This window comes from Chrysemys picta, chromosome 12, assembly GCF_011386835.1.
Source record: "Chrysemys picta bellii isolate R12L10 chromosome 12, ASM1138683v2, whole genome shotgun sequence".
Taxonomy (NCBI): domain Eukaryota; kingdom Metazoa; phylum Chordata; order Testudines; family Emydidae; genus Chrysemys; species Chrysemys picta.
Window position 1 is genome coordinate 51,946,142 of NC_088802.1, and position 14,535 is coordinate 51,960,676.

The 14,535-nt window shown below is 38.5% G+C and overlaps 1 protein-coding gene across 4 annotated transcripts in view; it reads right to left on the reverse strand.

Annotated features, from left to right (window-relative positions):
* ABCA5 (ATP binding cassette subfamily A member 5) overlaps nt 1-14,535 on the reverse strand; it is a 55,295-nt gene that overhangs the window by 3,740 nt on the left and 37,020 nt on the right. For all 4 annotated transcript variants that reach the window (XM_005282963.5, XM_024104629.3, XM_042840977.2 and 1 more), the window contains exons 23-37: nt 13,606-13,743; nt 12,013-12,126; nt 11,094-11,264; nt 9,990-10,103; nt 8,664-8,801; nt 7,971-8,045; nt 7,019-7,110; nt 5,012-5,135; nt 4,044-4,161; nt 3,821-3,912; nt 3,478-3,653; nt 2,939-3,014; nt 2,750-2,844; nt 1,335-1,454; nt 964-1,113 (exon numbers count right to left, since the gene is read on the reverse strand). In XM_005282963.5, the coding sequence (XP_005283020.2) occupies nt 964-1,113; nt 1,335-1,454; nt 2,750-2,844; nt 2,939-3,014; nt 3,478-3,653; nt 3,821-3,912; nt 4,044-4,161; nt 5,012-5,135; nt 7,019-7,110; nt 7,971-8,045; nt 8,664-8,801; nt 9,990-10,103; nt 11,094-11,264; nt 12,013-12,126; nt 13,606-13,743 (1,793 nt within the window). The remainder of the gene's footprint in view (nt 1-963; nt 1,114-1,334; nt 1,455-2,749; nt 2,845-2,938; nt 3,015-3,477; nt 3,654-3,820; nt 3,913-4,043; nt 4,162-5,011; nt 5,136-7,018; nt 7,111-7,970; nt 8,046-8,663; nt 8,802-9,989; nt 10,104-11,093; nt 11,265-12,012; nt 12,127-13,605; nt 13,744-14,535) is intronic.

Genomic DNA, 14,535 nt, shown 5'->3' on the forward strand with positions numbered 1-14,535 from the left:
TTACTGTATGTTCCATTCTATGCATCCGATGAAGTGGATTGTAGCCCACGAAAGCTTATGCTCAAATAAGTTTGTTAGTCTCTAAGGTGCCACAAGTACTCCTGTTCTCTTTGGTGGAGAATTCAAAAATCTCCCAACCACCTGGTTTAGTCCATTTAAAAAGGGAAACTCCAAGGTCACATCCTAAGAATTAAGAGGCTTACAGAGTCACTTGGCAAGTGTTTGTTACATCCCAAATTTCTTGGACTGGGGCAGGGGTAAAGATCCAGAATAGAAAATCTGTCACCATATGATCTCCTTTCTGAGGTTGACCTCTCCACCAAAACTGCCCCACCTGAAAAAAATTCTTTGGGAATTTCTATGATGGCCTTTTCCTGGGTCCTTGTGAACAGTAAACAAAGTAGAATAAGATATTACTGTTAAGAGTTTGCATTTATCCACTGACAGAAATTCAAGTAATTTAGTGTTCAGTAGATTTATGGAAGAACTCTTGACGACGGGACAAAAGGGATGTGGGCCAAACGCTGAGGCCTCCTAGAAGAGTCTGAGGTACCTTCGAAGGTATGCATCCGAAGAAGTGGGCTGTAGTCCACGAAAGCTTATGCTCTAATAAATTTGTTAGTCTCTAAGGTGCCACAAGTACTCCTGTTCTTTTTGAGGTACCTTCAGCATTTGCAGGACTATAGGTACCATCCAAATTTCTTGGAGTGGGAAAGAGATCACTCTCAGCAAGGAAATTACCAGTCACAACTGTTACACAAGCATAATTTTGGTCTTGCTATCAATAAAGGTATTTTTCTTTGCTAGCTTTCACGACATCTTCTCTTTCTTAAGCTTATTTTTATATATATTTTATTTAAGATGTGGATAACATATCATCACTAATTACTTACTCATAACACACTGACAAAAATGAAGCATGCATGCATTGTAAGGACTGGTCCTCTATTTAATAACTTTTACCTTTCCTGATGAGATGCATTTGGGAAGATGTGCAAAATATGCCTGTGAAGACACTCCACCTGTTGTACGCCTGCTGTTTCTTTTAATTTCATTTCCAAGAAATAGCCTCTGCCAAATTTACTCTTTAGATGCTGAACTGAACCAATACACCTACAGATTGTTGAGACAAATGTAGTATGTCATGTAAAAAAAAAAGCAGAGCTGTTTTCAATAGTTTCTTTTTATGAATTAGATTATTTTGAGAGGCTTGAGATGAAAACAAATGTGGCTGTACTTTTTTTAATGCTATAAATGTGTTCAAGCTGAGACACACCATTTTTTCTTTTACACAAAAGTTCCAAATATGCATGGACTACTAAAGTCTACAATACCTTAACTGTCCAGATACCAGGATTGCAACTCGATCACACACAGCTTCAGCCTCTTCCATATAATGAGTGGTCAGAATAGCTGCTCTCTCTTTGCTTTTAAATGCTGCTCGAATTGCCCTCCTGAAAATTAATGAATAATAATAACTACAGCTACAAATTACCTTTAACATGACATGTCATATGTTGAGAAAATAATACTTTAGTTATAATTAACACAAATCCTCAGCTTTTTCCATTCTAGGGCAAAGAAAAGCAAATGTATCTATTTCTTTTCAGTTATTCTCAAACAAAACATATTAATGTCAGTATTTTGCAGGGATTTGGATGCCCACTAGTCTCTTAATCCCAGCAGCCTTATTATTAAAAGAAAACGCTAATTTAAAATGAAAAGTGAATACTGTGTAGGCACACAGAAGCAGTTACTGATCCTGTATTGAATCTTGCCTATGCTGGGCCATGGGAGGAAATTTCACAATTTGGGGGGAAAGGAGGAAACATTTCTTTGGTGGGTTATTTCTCTTTAAAATGATGAAAGAAGCTGCTCAGAAGTTTGGATTGTCAGAGTAAGTTCTAGGAGAGATGGGTTAGTAGGATAAAGAGCAGTTGCAATGATCAAATGTGAGCGATAAATTCTTTTATCACGTGGTTCTGCAATTTGTCAGCTGACTCTGGAATTCATCCCATGGATATTACTATGACAAGCATGGTATACCCTGTACCAAACACACAAAATGGTTTGCTACTTGGCTCCCAGAGGCACTGCCTCTTTCTCCATCCTTTGTTACCTCACTGGTGACAAGCAGAGGAGCTCAAACTGGAGCTCCTTTGGTTTAACCTCATAGCTGCGCATTACCCAAGAGAGTCCCACAACTCTGAAACGAACTCTCCTTCCCATCACATTACAAAACCTACCTAGTTCCTTAGACATCTGGGGAGGGACAGTTGCAGGAAAAGGATGAATTTGAGGAGCTTGGTTTCTTATTCTTCAATGGGGTGATATTATGGCGGAGTCTATTCTTTTTGTCCATTGTATTCTAATTATGATGAATTTTAAGTTGCTGTGAAAGCACGGAGTTGCGAATGTATGCTTTTGATTGTTATAAATCAAATGAAAGATTTATCTTCAAAGGGAAATAAACTATTAATCTGCAAATGATTTGAAGACAATATGCAGATGAAAGCAACCTATACAAAGCTCAATTCTCAGCAACGCACAGAGGTAGCTGTCCTTCATGCTAACAACAGTTACGCACATGGATGAAAAGAAGAAAAAATACTTACGATTTGCCTATACTAATCTAGGACATATTACCACTTTGAGCTTTGGAGTAAGAGTATTATTACCATATTATCCTACAATGTAGTCTCTTTAAAAAAAAGAGTCTCTTGTAAATGTAGCATAATGTTACACTCACCACATGTGCTGTTTGGCTTTAGGATCCATACCAGTAGATGGTTCATCTAGCAATGTAATCTGGGGATTACCCAGCATACTTAGTGCAAAACATAACTGACAGGAAAGAAAGAAGGTTAAATATGATTATACAATAGGCCTCGTGTTATGAAAATACTGAATTCAACTTTTTTAAAAACCGTCTTCATACCTTGCGCTTAATTCCGACCGCTAATTTCTTTGTGGTTTTCTGTAGATGGGCTTTCAATTCAAGGGCCCTTGCAATGCTGCAAAACACCCAATGCACAATATCTGTCTCATCAATCACCGAGAACATAGTTTAAGAAAGCAGATTATTAACCCTCAAAATATGCTTTGTCATTCCTCTTAGTACAATTGTTAAATAACGGATTACTCCAATTACAAAAATTATTCTAGTAATGTTTTTTAAAAAATTCCGTATAAAAGTTTTTACATTACTACATATCTTATACCTCTCACTTAGAAATCAATGAGCATGCTGTATGTTTTCAAGGTGAAATAAAGATGTAAAAAAAATCAAAGGCATTACATATTGTTGGTTTTTTCCCTTCCAAACCATGGTCACCTCTTGCTCAAACTGCTAAAAGCAGTCTACTATAGTCAGATAAAAACGGAGCACAAGAAACCTATGACATCTATTGCTAGACTATTAAACAGAACCCAGTTATAATATGAGTGCAAGCAAAAAATGCTGCAATTAGTTTTTACCGTTTTACGACTTCTTCCACATCAGTTTTACTCATTCCTTTGATAGATCCATATATTTCAAAATGCTCCTGCAATGTAATATCTGGCCAAAGTGGATTTATTTGAGGACAATATCCGACAAATTTAGCAGAACTGTCCTCACTATTCAATCCTAAAGAATAGTCTCCTATCAGCACCTGTGGAAAAGACAGTCCTTACTCAACAGTATTTTTATGGGTTTTGCAGGTCTTTATAAAGACCAAAAAATTATTTATAGATGCTGGTGACCAAAATGGTAAGAAAACAAAAACAAAGAATAGATAGCTCAATTCATTTTCTATTAGTGTTCAGCCACATACTGTACCTGGCCAGCAGTTGGTTCAACGTCTCCCACCAGCATATTAATCAGTGTGCTTTTCCCAGCTCCATTTGGTCCTAGCAATCCAAGTATTTCTCCTGAATAAAATAAATAAATAAATAAATAAATAAATAAAAATGATATGTTACCCATGTGACCCAAGAACAAAAAGGAACTGTTTTTTTCCTGAAAAATATAGAAGTTCAATGGTAACTAATTTAATGCCAACCTTTTTTTACACAAAAAGAGACGTGTTTAGTTGCCACTTTCTTTATTTTTCTCCCAAGAAGAAAATCTTTCCTTTCATCATATTCTTTATGCAGACTGCTGACCAGAATTGCTGGTTTCTAAAAAAACAGAAGATAATATATTAATTATTTTTTAAAATATAATGACAAAAACACTCTCGCCCGTGGACAAACTGAAAGTTTATCAGCATAAAATAAGGTTTTTTGACATTTACCAAGGTTAGATAGCTAGATTAGATAATCCTGTCTTCTTAGTAAATCGTTGCATTTCTGCTTCACCATGGCTACACTTCTTTCTTAGGGACAAGCAGGGGTTATCACCATTATCTCCACTCAGAGTCCCTGTTTTTCACGTCTAAGTCCTCACTGTCTCTGTACATTGCAAAACCATTGTAAGAATCCGATTCTGCACCTGACCACTATGCAGACAACAACTATTGGGAAGCAGCAGCAGAATTATGCTCAAGATTGCTGTCAGAGTTGCTCATGTACAGTACACAGCACATCTCCTCCTCCTCAAGGCTTGATCTCAGTGGCACGATGCACCTAATTCCTACTAGCCTGAAGTGTGAGTACCCATTAGCTTGGAATCTAAAAGTACCAACCCAGCCAGACACAGAGCTGTTCTTAGGGCAATAATTCTAGGTTTTACCATGGGTAAGAGGTGGTAAGTGGAATAAATTAACACACACAAGGAAGGCGCTGGAAACAAAAGAAAATAAGCACTGACATCGTGTGAAAAAAATAGAATCCTATTTGTTCATCTGAATATTTGAATACAAAATAATTCAAATATAACTAATTCAGAAGACGAAACCAATATCTCGTTCTAATATTTCCAATTAAGCATTAGTTTATTATTTCAGAGCTGGCATATGTTGATTTATTGACAGCAATTTTATCTGATCTCACCCTGTCCCCTGTGATTCAATCATAATTACACAATTACCTCATCACAGCTCTGGCAGGTTGTCATTTCTTTGACCCACAATCTCTCTGCCTTTACATCTTCATCCTCATTCTCATTGTGTGGATCATCTCGAAATTTCCATGTTTTGATCTTTGTAGAAGTTCTAAAGAGAGGAACAAATATTAATTTATGTTCAGTCTTTACACAAAGCTCCCAGGGATTTCACTGGAGAGCTGCCCGATTATGGACAGAAAGATCGAGTCCTTTGTGTTTGTTAGGCAATAAACTCATGCAATTAGCCATATGTGAAGGGGAGAAAAAAACATCAGTGGAAAACAAGTCTTTAAAAAAATAAAATTCAGTTGTCACTTAAAAAGAACTGTATCAAAGGGAATAAGCAAAAAACTGCACTAAAATAAGGCTACTGGTAGTTCACACCATAGAAGATCAGATCATTTAAATGTAAACAAAGCCCTTTCCTGTTGATTCTTAGCTACAGAAACCAGTGAATATTAAAATTATTTCACAGCAATTACACTGGTCTTACTGTTATAAACAATGGGGTAAATCTCCAAAGCTCTTTATGATGAAACAGCTGTACAATTTCTATTAGCCTCTACGAACAGTGTGCAAATTTCACAAGCAATATTCAAAATGTTCCCATTACAGCTCCAGTCCTGTTAACACATGAACAGTTACAAAGGTTTTACTTCTGGGGGAATTCTGTGCCAAAAATTGATAAATTCTGCAACAGAAAATTAAAAATTCTGCACACAGTATTCTTAAATTCTGCAAAATTCTGCATATTTTATTTGTCAAAATAACACAATATAATCACACCAGTATGAACAGATTTTTTGGGGGGTGGAGAGAAACTGTTAGGGAGTTTCCCCCATGCAGACCCTGGCTGACCCCTAGCCTCTCCAATTCAATCAGGCACATGTGTCCCTCCACCTCCACTCAGACATCCATTTCCCTCATCCCCATGTGGCCCTGCACCTCCCTCCTTCTGTGGCCCTGTGCCTCCACTCCCATTCAGCCCCTGCCCCAGTCTGTCCTCCCCCACTAGCCCTTATCAGCCCAGTCTGTGACCCCCCCCCAGCAGCCCCACGCTGTCTGTCTCCCCATAGCCCCTGTCTCCTGACCTAGCCCTACAGCTGATGCTAAGAAGGCTCTGCAGGCTCTCTCTCTTCCTAGCTGGCTGCCAGCGGCTGCTGTGTTCTATCGTCACAGTGCCGTCTGGTGGGCATAATGTAGAATTGCAGCAACTTTTCAGCAGAACCTTTTTTCTGTGCAAAAAGATTAAAAATATGTATGCACTATGGCGCAAAATTTCCCCAAGTGTAAGGTTTGCAAGATCAGGGCCCTTGTTTGCAAAACAAATATAAGGAAGTACATCTTCACACAGAGCAGTGGAACTCATTGCCATGGAAATTTGTAAAGGCCAAAAGTATAATTAGGTTAAAAAAAGAATTAGATGATTTCACATTGAATAGGTCCATTGACAGCTATTAGCCAAGATAGTCCAGGATCCAATCCCTGTCCGTAAATTTCCAACTCCCAAAAGCTGGGACTGGACAACAGGGGATGGATCACTCAGAGTTGCCCTGTTTTGTTATTCCCTCTGAAGCATTGGGCACTGGCCACTGTGAGATGACAGGATACTGGGTTAGATGGACCATTGGTCTGACCAAGTATGGTCGTTCTTATGATTTTATGGCGTTAATGTGAGTTGCACAAACACATTTTATGAGGGAATGACCCTTACATTAGTCATTCTAGCAGAAACAAATTATCTAAATTATGTCAGATACATAGGTTTTGATATAAGGATGATGGCCAGTATAGAACAAGCAATGTCTGCACTGTTTTAAAACATCAGTATAATGCAATAGGATATATTACTCCAGTGACAAAGGGATTTTTGTTTTATCTTTGGTGTGCCTTCTGCTGCACATTAGCTACTCCCAGTTAGTGCTACCAATACTATCTTAAGATGGCTTTCTCAATACAGAATAATAAAAGATCCTATTAACTAACACAGACCTGAAAAATGGGTCCTCTCTTATCGATTTACCTCCATTTTTCACTTCAAGATATCGCAGGAGGAACAGCCATACTACACATTGCAAATAAGGCTAAAACAGACAGAAAAACAATTTCAGTTAATCAAAACATTTCTAGCTTCTTGAGGCCAAACGGTTGTCCAGGGGATGAATGCTATGAAATGTTGATTCCCTCCCAGCATGAAGGTGTTCATGACAGACTCCAAGGCAGTGAAATCGTGTCACTAATTAATTCCATTGGCAGTAAGAGGGGTATATTTCCAAAAATACAGCATGAGCATATGTGTTCTTATAATTAGAATATACTTCCAGTTATGTATAAAATATAAATGAGTCATTTAAGAGTGAAATATGATTTAAATCAGTACTTTTTAATTAATATTTCAGAAATGGTTTTCTGAAGTTTGGCCCACAAAACAGAACAGAGAGGAGAGGAAAATGTTATTTTGTGACAACTTTCTCTTTTAAAGGAGCCACTCAAATCTATCGTAAGCCAGACCCTTTATTACTACGTGAAGGCTGTAACTTGGCCTCAGATAAATGAGCCAGTATGTCTCAGTCCAGTTCCTAGCAGACAAGAGTCTATATCACAAAAACAACATCTCAGCTGGGCACTCATTGACAGACTCGAGAGGGAGGCTAATGACTGAACACACAAAGATTGAACACTTCCATGATCCCAACCAGCAGTCTTATCGTCCAAGGGTAGGGCTGAGCCACACTGTTGGGGCAGTAGGTGTTGAGCTGAGGGAGTGGGGCAGCTTACGCTGCTGTTGCCTATTCTGTAATCATTTTTTGGCTGCAGGGCAGTAGTTAATCCACTCTCTCTTATAAGCATTAAATAAAATTCTGAAACACCTTACAACAGGAATGTCTTTAGGAAGTGACTTTTCATTCAAAGTTAACATTTCTGACAAATAACTGGTGCTTACCGCGATAACTGCTACCAAGAGTTTGTCCCAGGGATCATGGTATTTTTCATTCTTTTGTAGGTGTTTCCGTGATACCTGACAATGTGACGAAAATTTACACGAAGAACTTTTCATCCAATGCTACGTTTTACAGCTAAATTTAATTGCAGATTATAATGAACTACTGAAGACAATTTATTTATGCACTTTAGGAGCCTGATTCAGGTTTGCACTGGCTTTACATCAGTGCAATTCCATTGACTTCTGTGGAATTTCTGCTTGTTTACATGGAGGTAGAGAGAGATCAGAATCAGTACCAATGTATTTTGTCAATTGCAGACTCCCAGTAATCAAAACAGCTCAACTCGACAGACAGAGGGACATGGAATTTGCCTTTATGTATTTAACAAATGCTGTGTTTCTTCCAGCTTCTGAAACTACAACATTTAGCTTACAACAAGGAGGTAATACAAGCAACTTTTTCAGCAGTTGATGCTATTTATAATCCATTAAATGACCATCAGGCATATTACAGATCAATGCAGAAGGCAAACTCCCCATTCACTTACATGTAGATCAACCATATTACTTTGCAACATATATATGTATTCTGCTAGCCCATGTACTAGTGCCCCTGAAGTGACTTTCAAAGTTCTAAAGTTAAATTCCTCATAAAAAGGAACCAACCAACATCCCAATACCCCAAAAGCTTACCTTTATAAAACTAATCAGGCATCCAATAAGAGGATAGATTGGAATGAAGGCACAGAAGACATAATGAAAAATGGTGGTTACCATGAAATATCTCATAAAGAATGCTACTTCAGTGACAACAGTAGAGATCAAAGCAGTCTAAAAAAAAAAAAGAAAAAAAAATCACGTATTTTTATCCAAGCCTATCTCACAAACTGACATGGTCATAATATTTAATACAAGTTGTGACAAGTTAGAAAACTGTCTGTATTATTTCTTAGGAATGTTATGTATGACTCGGTTTCCATGTTCAATTTTATATTGCTGCCTGACTCAATGCAGTTAAAGCAGGCTCTAATGAGGGGTTGTTAAGGTACCTAGGATGGGTAAAATAATGACACAGATGAGACAGCTTCTCAGGTACCTACTGGGCCTTCAACTGAGGGAACGAATCTACCTGGCTGGCACCAACCAAATTAGCATGTTTTCATATCCGCCCTAGCCTTGAAATAGGAAAAGACACTGAGGGGTTAAAAAGGTGCCATGGCAGAAAGGGAGGGAAGAAGTGGTCAGCTCAGCTGGAAGCTAACAGGGACACAGTCAGCACACAGCAAGGCTGACATACAGACACACTGACTTGAGACCCAGGGTCTGGGAGAAAGGTATGTGTAACTTGGCGCCCAGAGAGAATGGGGGACACCAACGTTGTCATGTCTACCTAGGGGAATGCCAAATATGGGTAAGACAACATGCATATAGGTCTTTGTTATTTTTAAATCCTCTTCTCTCAGCTGTGTGTACCATCTGAGCATCTTTGTTTTGAAGAAACTGCTTCTGCAAACTATTACTGACAACTGGCTGCCAAAACAGAACTCTGGCTCAGTTGCACCTACTAGGTAACATGGTTGGCACCCAGAGAAGTGTAACCCAGAGACACGGTTCGAGAGTGGTTGGACTGCAGGATCCTACACCAAAGAGAAGTGGAGGGCCAGGCCTGCTACCAGAAAGGGGTGCACTCGAGGGACTGGTAGATGGTCTCTGAAAGAACAGCCTCCCCAGAGATTGTGACACAAGTAATCCCTTGTCTTATTCCACTCTGAGTAGAACTATTCAAAAGCATCTGTTGCTGTGGCAAGGAAGAGAAGTAAAGAAACATGTATATTGCCTCATATTTAAACCATTTGTCATTTACTTAATTTCTTTCCTTTTCAGTTGCAAACTAGAGAAATGTCAAATGGTTTAAATATGAGGGAATTATTTTCCAAAAATGATAACTGAAAAAAATGTTGATTTGGCTTTAGGGGAAAAAAATGTTTAAAGTTAACTAAAAACAAGAGGCTGACTTACCATTGAAAAAATAAACGACCAAAATTCTTTGGTATTTTGCACTTTTTTAAAGGTGAAAGAGAGCACGTAAGTGAACAGCACTACTGATGGTACATAGCCAATAAGGCAGAAGATCTGCAAGGGAAAAAAAGACATTCCTTAGAAAGATTCATCATATACTGTGCTGTCAGAATATTCATTATACCCAGGGGTACAAACCTGTTATTGACATTTATTTTGTAAATGCCTGAATACTTTGAGAGTACATTTTCATCTCCAGTTGATCCTGTTAGTTAAAAGCTAATTGACTTGTTCTGAGATGCTGTACTCAGCATTATATGGGCTATTAAAACTTTCTGATAAAAAATGCAAGCAGGGCAGCAAGTCCCATCTCTCAGTTAAATTTAAATCTTTTCTTTAAATCATTTCTCAAGTGGCACTATTGGGTCTCACATAAACACTAATGATATGCATATTTTGGTAAGTGTTGCAAGTCTCATCCTCAATTAATTTCACTGACTTGCAGAAATTAAAACAAGAGCAGGCAAGTTGGAGGGAGGGATGGAACCACAGTCAAACGATAGCATGCCAAGTATGAAAAGCTCAAAGGAAAACTCAAAGTTTCATAGTTCTCACCTAAGAGAAGAGGTCTGGCTCCAGGGTCCTGAAACATGGACCCTGGAAGGCCTGGGCTCCTCGGCCCCAGGGCGGAGGACCCTGGAAGGCTTCCCCAAAACAGGGGACTCTTGTAGCCTCAGCTGTCAAGGAGCCGCAAGTGTGGGAGTTGGGGCTCTCAGCTCCCTGTCAATCTGCCAGGCAGGCTGCTGTGAAGGTGGGAGCCTGGAAGTTTGGAATCCCCAGTAGCCTAGCAGGTGGGCGTGCTGGTAGGAAGCCAGTCAAGTTACTAACAGAAATCTGCCTGGCAGGCCAGGTTCTGTCAGAACTTTGTTAAAACTGAACAGCCTCCATGAAATATTTAGATTTCAGCGATCTGGCAAATTCTGGTGAAATAACGTTTGGGTGAAATTTTTCCGACCAGCAAACAAAAATGAACACGTCATATTTCTTATACACTTTGATAAAGGACTTTAATGAGAACAGAGAAGTAAATAAAACTAGACTTACAATAGCAAGGAACTTCCAAGTATCAAAATAAACACCATGATGAAATGCAAATAAGCTTCCTATCATCAGAACAAGGATAATGAAAAATAAAGGAAAGTCAATGACTGCTTGTCCACTCCAGTAAGCAGATGGATAAAGACCTGAGATCTTAAGTTGAGTGTAAGCTTTGATCTGTTAAAGGGAAAGAAAATTACAATAGGTGTCAAAACTGCCACAAATGGCAGTAATGTTAATTCTTATCAATGCTTAAACAACTTGGGCCTAATTCTGCTCTCAAATAGTCAGGCTTTACACTAGCATCATTCCAGTGTCTTCACTGGAGTTATTCCCAATTTGCAAGTTTTAGACACCAGGGGAGGAGGTCTGTGTATCCACATTTTTCCACAAAAGGACTTGTTAGTTTTGGGAAGAAGGGATAGAAGCAAAACACCCAGTAGGAATATGGACTGAGTGCCCTCTATGATCCTACTTTCTTTAGTTTCAGCTGTGCATCCAGCTGGTGGTAGGTTATGAAAAGACTAGTGCACCCAAGTCCATCTCCAAATCTACAGCCAGGTCTTCTATATGCAAACCCCCCTTGTTTCTGCTCACATTCATATAATTTGTCTCCGCAACTACTTGTTAAGTCTTATATAAAATTTAACTTATGTACATTTATTCTTGGGGTAGGTGCATCCAGTAAACACTTTGACACATTTAAATGTATTTGAAAATTGAGGAGTCCTGACACACCACTTGGTTCTGAAGTTGTTGTATACTCTACAAATCATCCCACCATTTCGGCCCAGACAACAGCCATTACCAAGTTATTACTGCATGGTTATATCATCCAGTAATGACCTTAGAAGAAGGTTTTATATTCGTTTACATACTGAAGATTTAAAATGACCCAAACTGCATAGTTCAAATTGAAGATTACCTTATGGTTTTCTGCATTTTCCATGGCAAAATATGGTGGCACCCCCGTTACAATGATTCCTAGTAACATTGCTTGAAAAAAAGCCTCCAGTCTGAAAACTGTGTCATCAATTTCCTGAAAAATAATTAGACTTCAACACTGGGAAATTAGAATATACTAGAGACAAAAAAACAACTCCTCAAACTTTCTTTTTAAAGTTTCTAAACATGATTTCCTGTGCTCTTGTACCTAGACTCCTAACAATGCCACTTTAGTTACAGCTTATTATAAAAGCATACAAAACTTTAAAATATGGCAATGCACAAGCCTGTTCTATCTGATAAGTGACGTTTATGATATGGATGGGACTGATTACCGTTTAGTTCCAAAAGAGGATAGTTCATAGCTGCTAAGACCTTTTGCACAGCAGCTGAGATAAAAACACTGCGATAAAGTTTTGTGTAGATTTTTGTGCAGTTTATAAAATCAATATATTCAGAAGAGAAAGAAAATGGATAGTTGACTAATGTAACCGTCTCTTTGCTATCCTTGATTACTGCAATCTTGCTCCTCTCAAGTCTATTGAGAATTCTGCTGTTAAGATCATCTTGTTGCGCTAATCACATTATCGCACATTTTGAGTCTCTCTTCTGGCTCTTTGTTCATCTCCCCATCAAATACAAGCTTCTTGAACGAAATCCAGGCCCCAGTTAAGTCAATGGCATAACTCCCGTTAAATTCAACAGGACTAGGATATCACCCTTTGTCTTTATCTTTAAGGCCCTTCAAAACGGAGACCCATCCTACCCAGGTGATCTAGTAACCCATCAAAACATTGACCTCCACCTTCGTTCTACCAACATTCCCAGCCTTCACTGCCCACCAGATCAACCCAATACAACTGTGTGCTTTCTCCCAGACTGTGCCTTATACGTGGGAAAAACTCTGATAAAATTCTACCTTATCCTGTTCCAAATCCCTCTTTACGACTCACCTCTAATCAAAGCTAGGTGGGTGACAAGCTCTGATCACTCCTCTTGCCCTCTCCCTTTCCCACTCCATTTCTTGCTATCCCCAACAACCAATTAAAAAGCCCCAACCTACAGTACATAATTAACAAAGTTGTGCTAGTTCATCACTATATTAATTTGCTTTTGTGTCATATTTCAACCCCCTACTCATGCTCTATTTGTGTCCTTAGATTTGGGAACATCTCTTGTCTATGTTTGTAGAGTGCCCTGGATTGGGGCCCTCGGGCATCACCATAATATAAATATTTACTATGTATAATTATATTAAAAAAATCTGAATATGATTTTTGTAATTCAAAGTTGTACTCCTTAATGTGCAATGTTTCATTACCTTAGAGGCTTTAAATGGTGAAAAAGATAGTAATAAAATAGGCTTGAATTAAATGGCCACACGTGGAACTTTACTGAATCATTTTGACTTATAGCTACATTTTTTCACATGCTCCAATACAGGGCTAACCTCAAGAAGTGCCTAAATATTCAAAGCCACAAAACTGCATGCACAACTGTGATTTTGCTATTGTTTCCTTTGTAATTATGCAATTTTAAGCCTATGATACCTCCTGATTTGAACTCCACCTACTTGAATGAATGGGTTACTCCAGATTTGAATATTCTCAGTCACATTTAAGTTGTGGAGAAACAGGTTGCTAATGATGTTCATCAAAACAGGCAAAGAGTGCACCATAGTACTGTTGAATACAGCTGTAAAAATGTAGCTCTACAAAAAAAATATTTTCAATGTTAAATTTGCAGCATGAAGGTTAGCACTGAGATATCGTTGGAAGATTTATTAAAAACCCTTTGTACAATATAGCACTCCCTAAAGCATAGTGTTACTAACACTTATCCTAATGCAGTAAAAATATTCACAATCTAAAGGACAGAAACTTAACCAAATTAATTCCAATGAAAATAACTTTATGAAAATGTGCCCTTTAGCTACAAGGTTGGTTGTTAGCTAACTTTAATACTTGTTTGGAGTACTGTTACAGCAGGGTTGGGTCCCATGCTCTTCGAGAGACAAGGTGGGGAGGTCATATCTTTTATTGGACCAGCTTCTGTTGGTGAGAGAGACAAGCTTTCGAGCTACACAGAGCTCTTCCTCACATAGCACTTGTGACATACAGGGGGCAGATAGTCAACTGTATAAACTGTTATAGTCCCACTGAAGTCAGAGCTATAACAATTACACTAGCTGAGGCTCCGCCCCTTCTGTAACAATCTGATGTTAACTTTACCAAGAAATGGGAACAAAAGGCAGGACTTTAGTGTTGCAAATTGTTTCCTCTTAGTAACATGAGGTACAATCCACATTTCTTCAAACCTTACCATGTTCTTCCACTTCAGATCACACGTTGGACTTGAAAGACAGTGTTTTGATTTACATATTAATACACGCACTCCAATACATGCACTTCTCTTTCCATACTAGAGCGTTGTTGCAAGAGCAGTTTGGGTGAGCTGCGAAGGTGAACTGAGAATGAGCTGACAGTCTAATATGAAAAGAGAC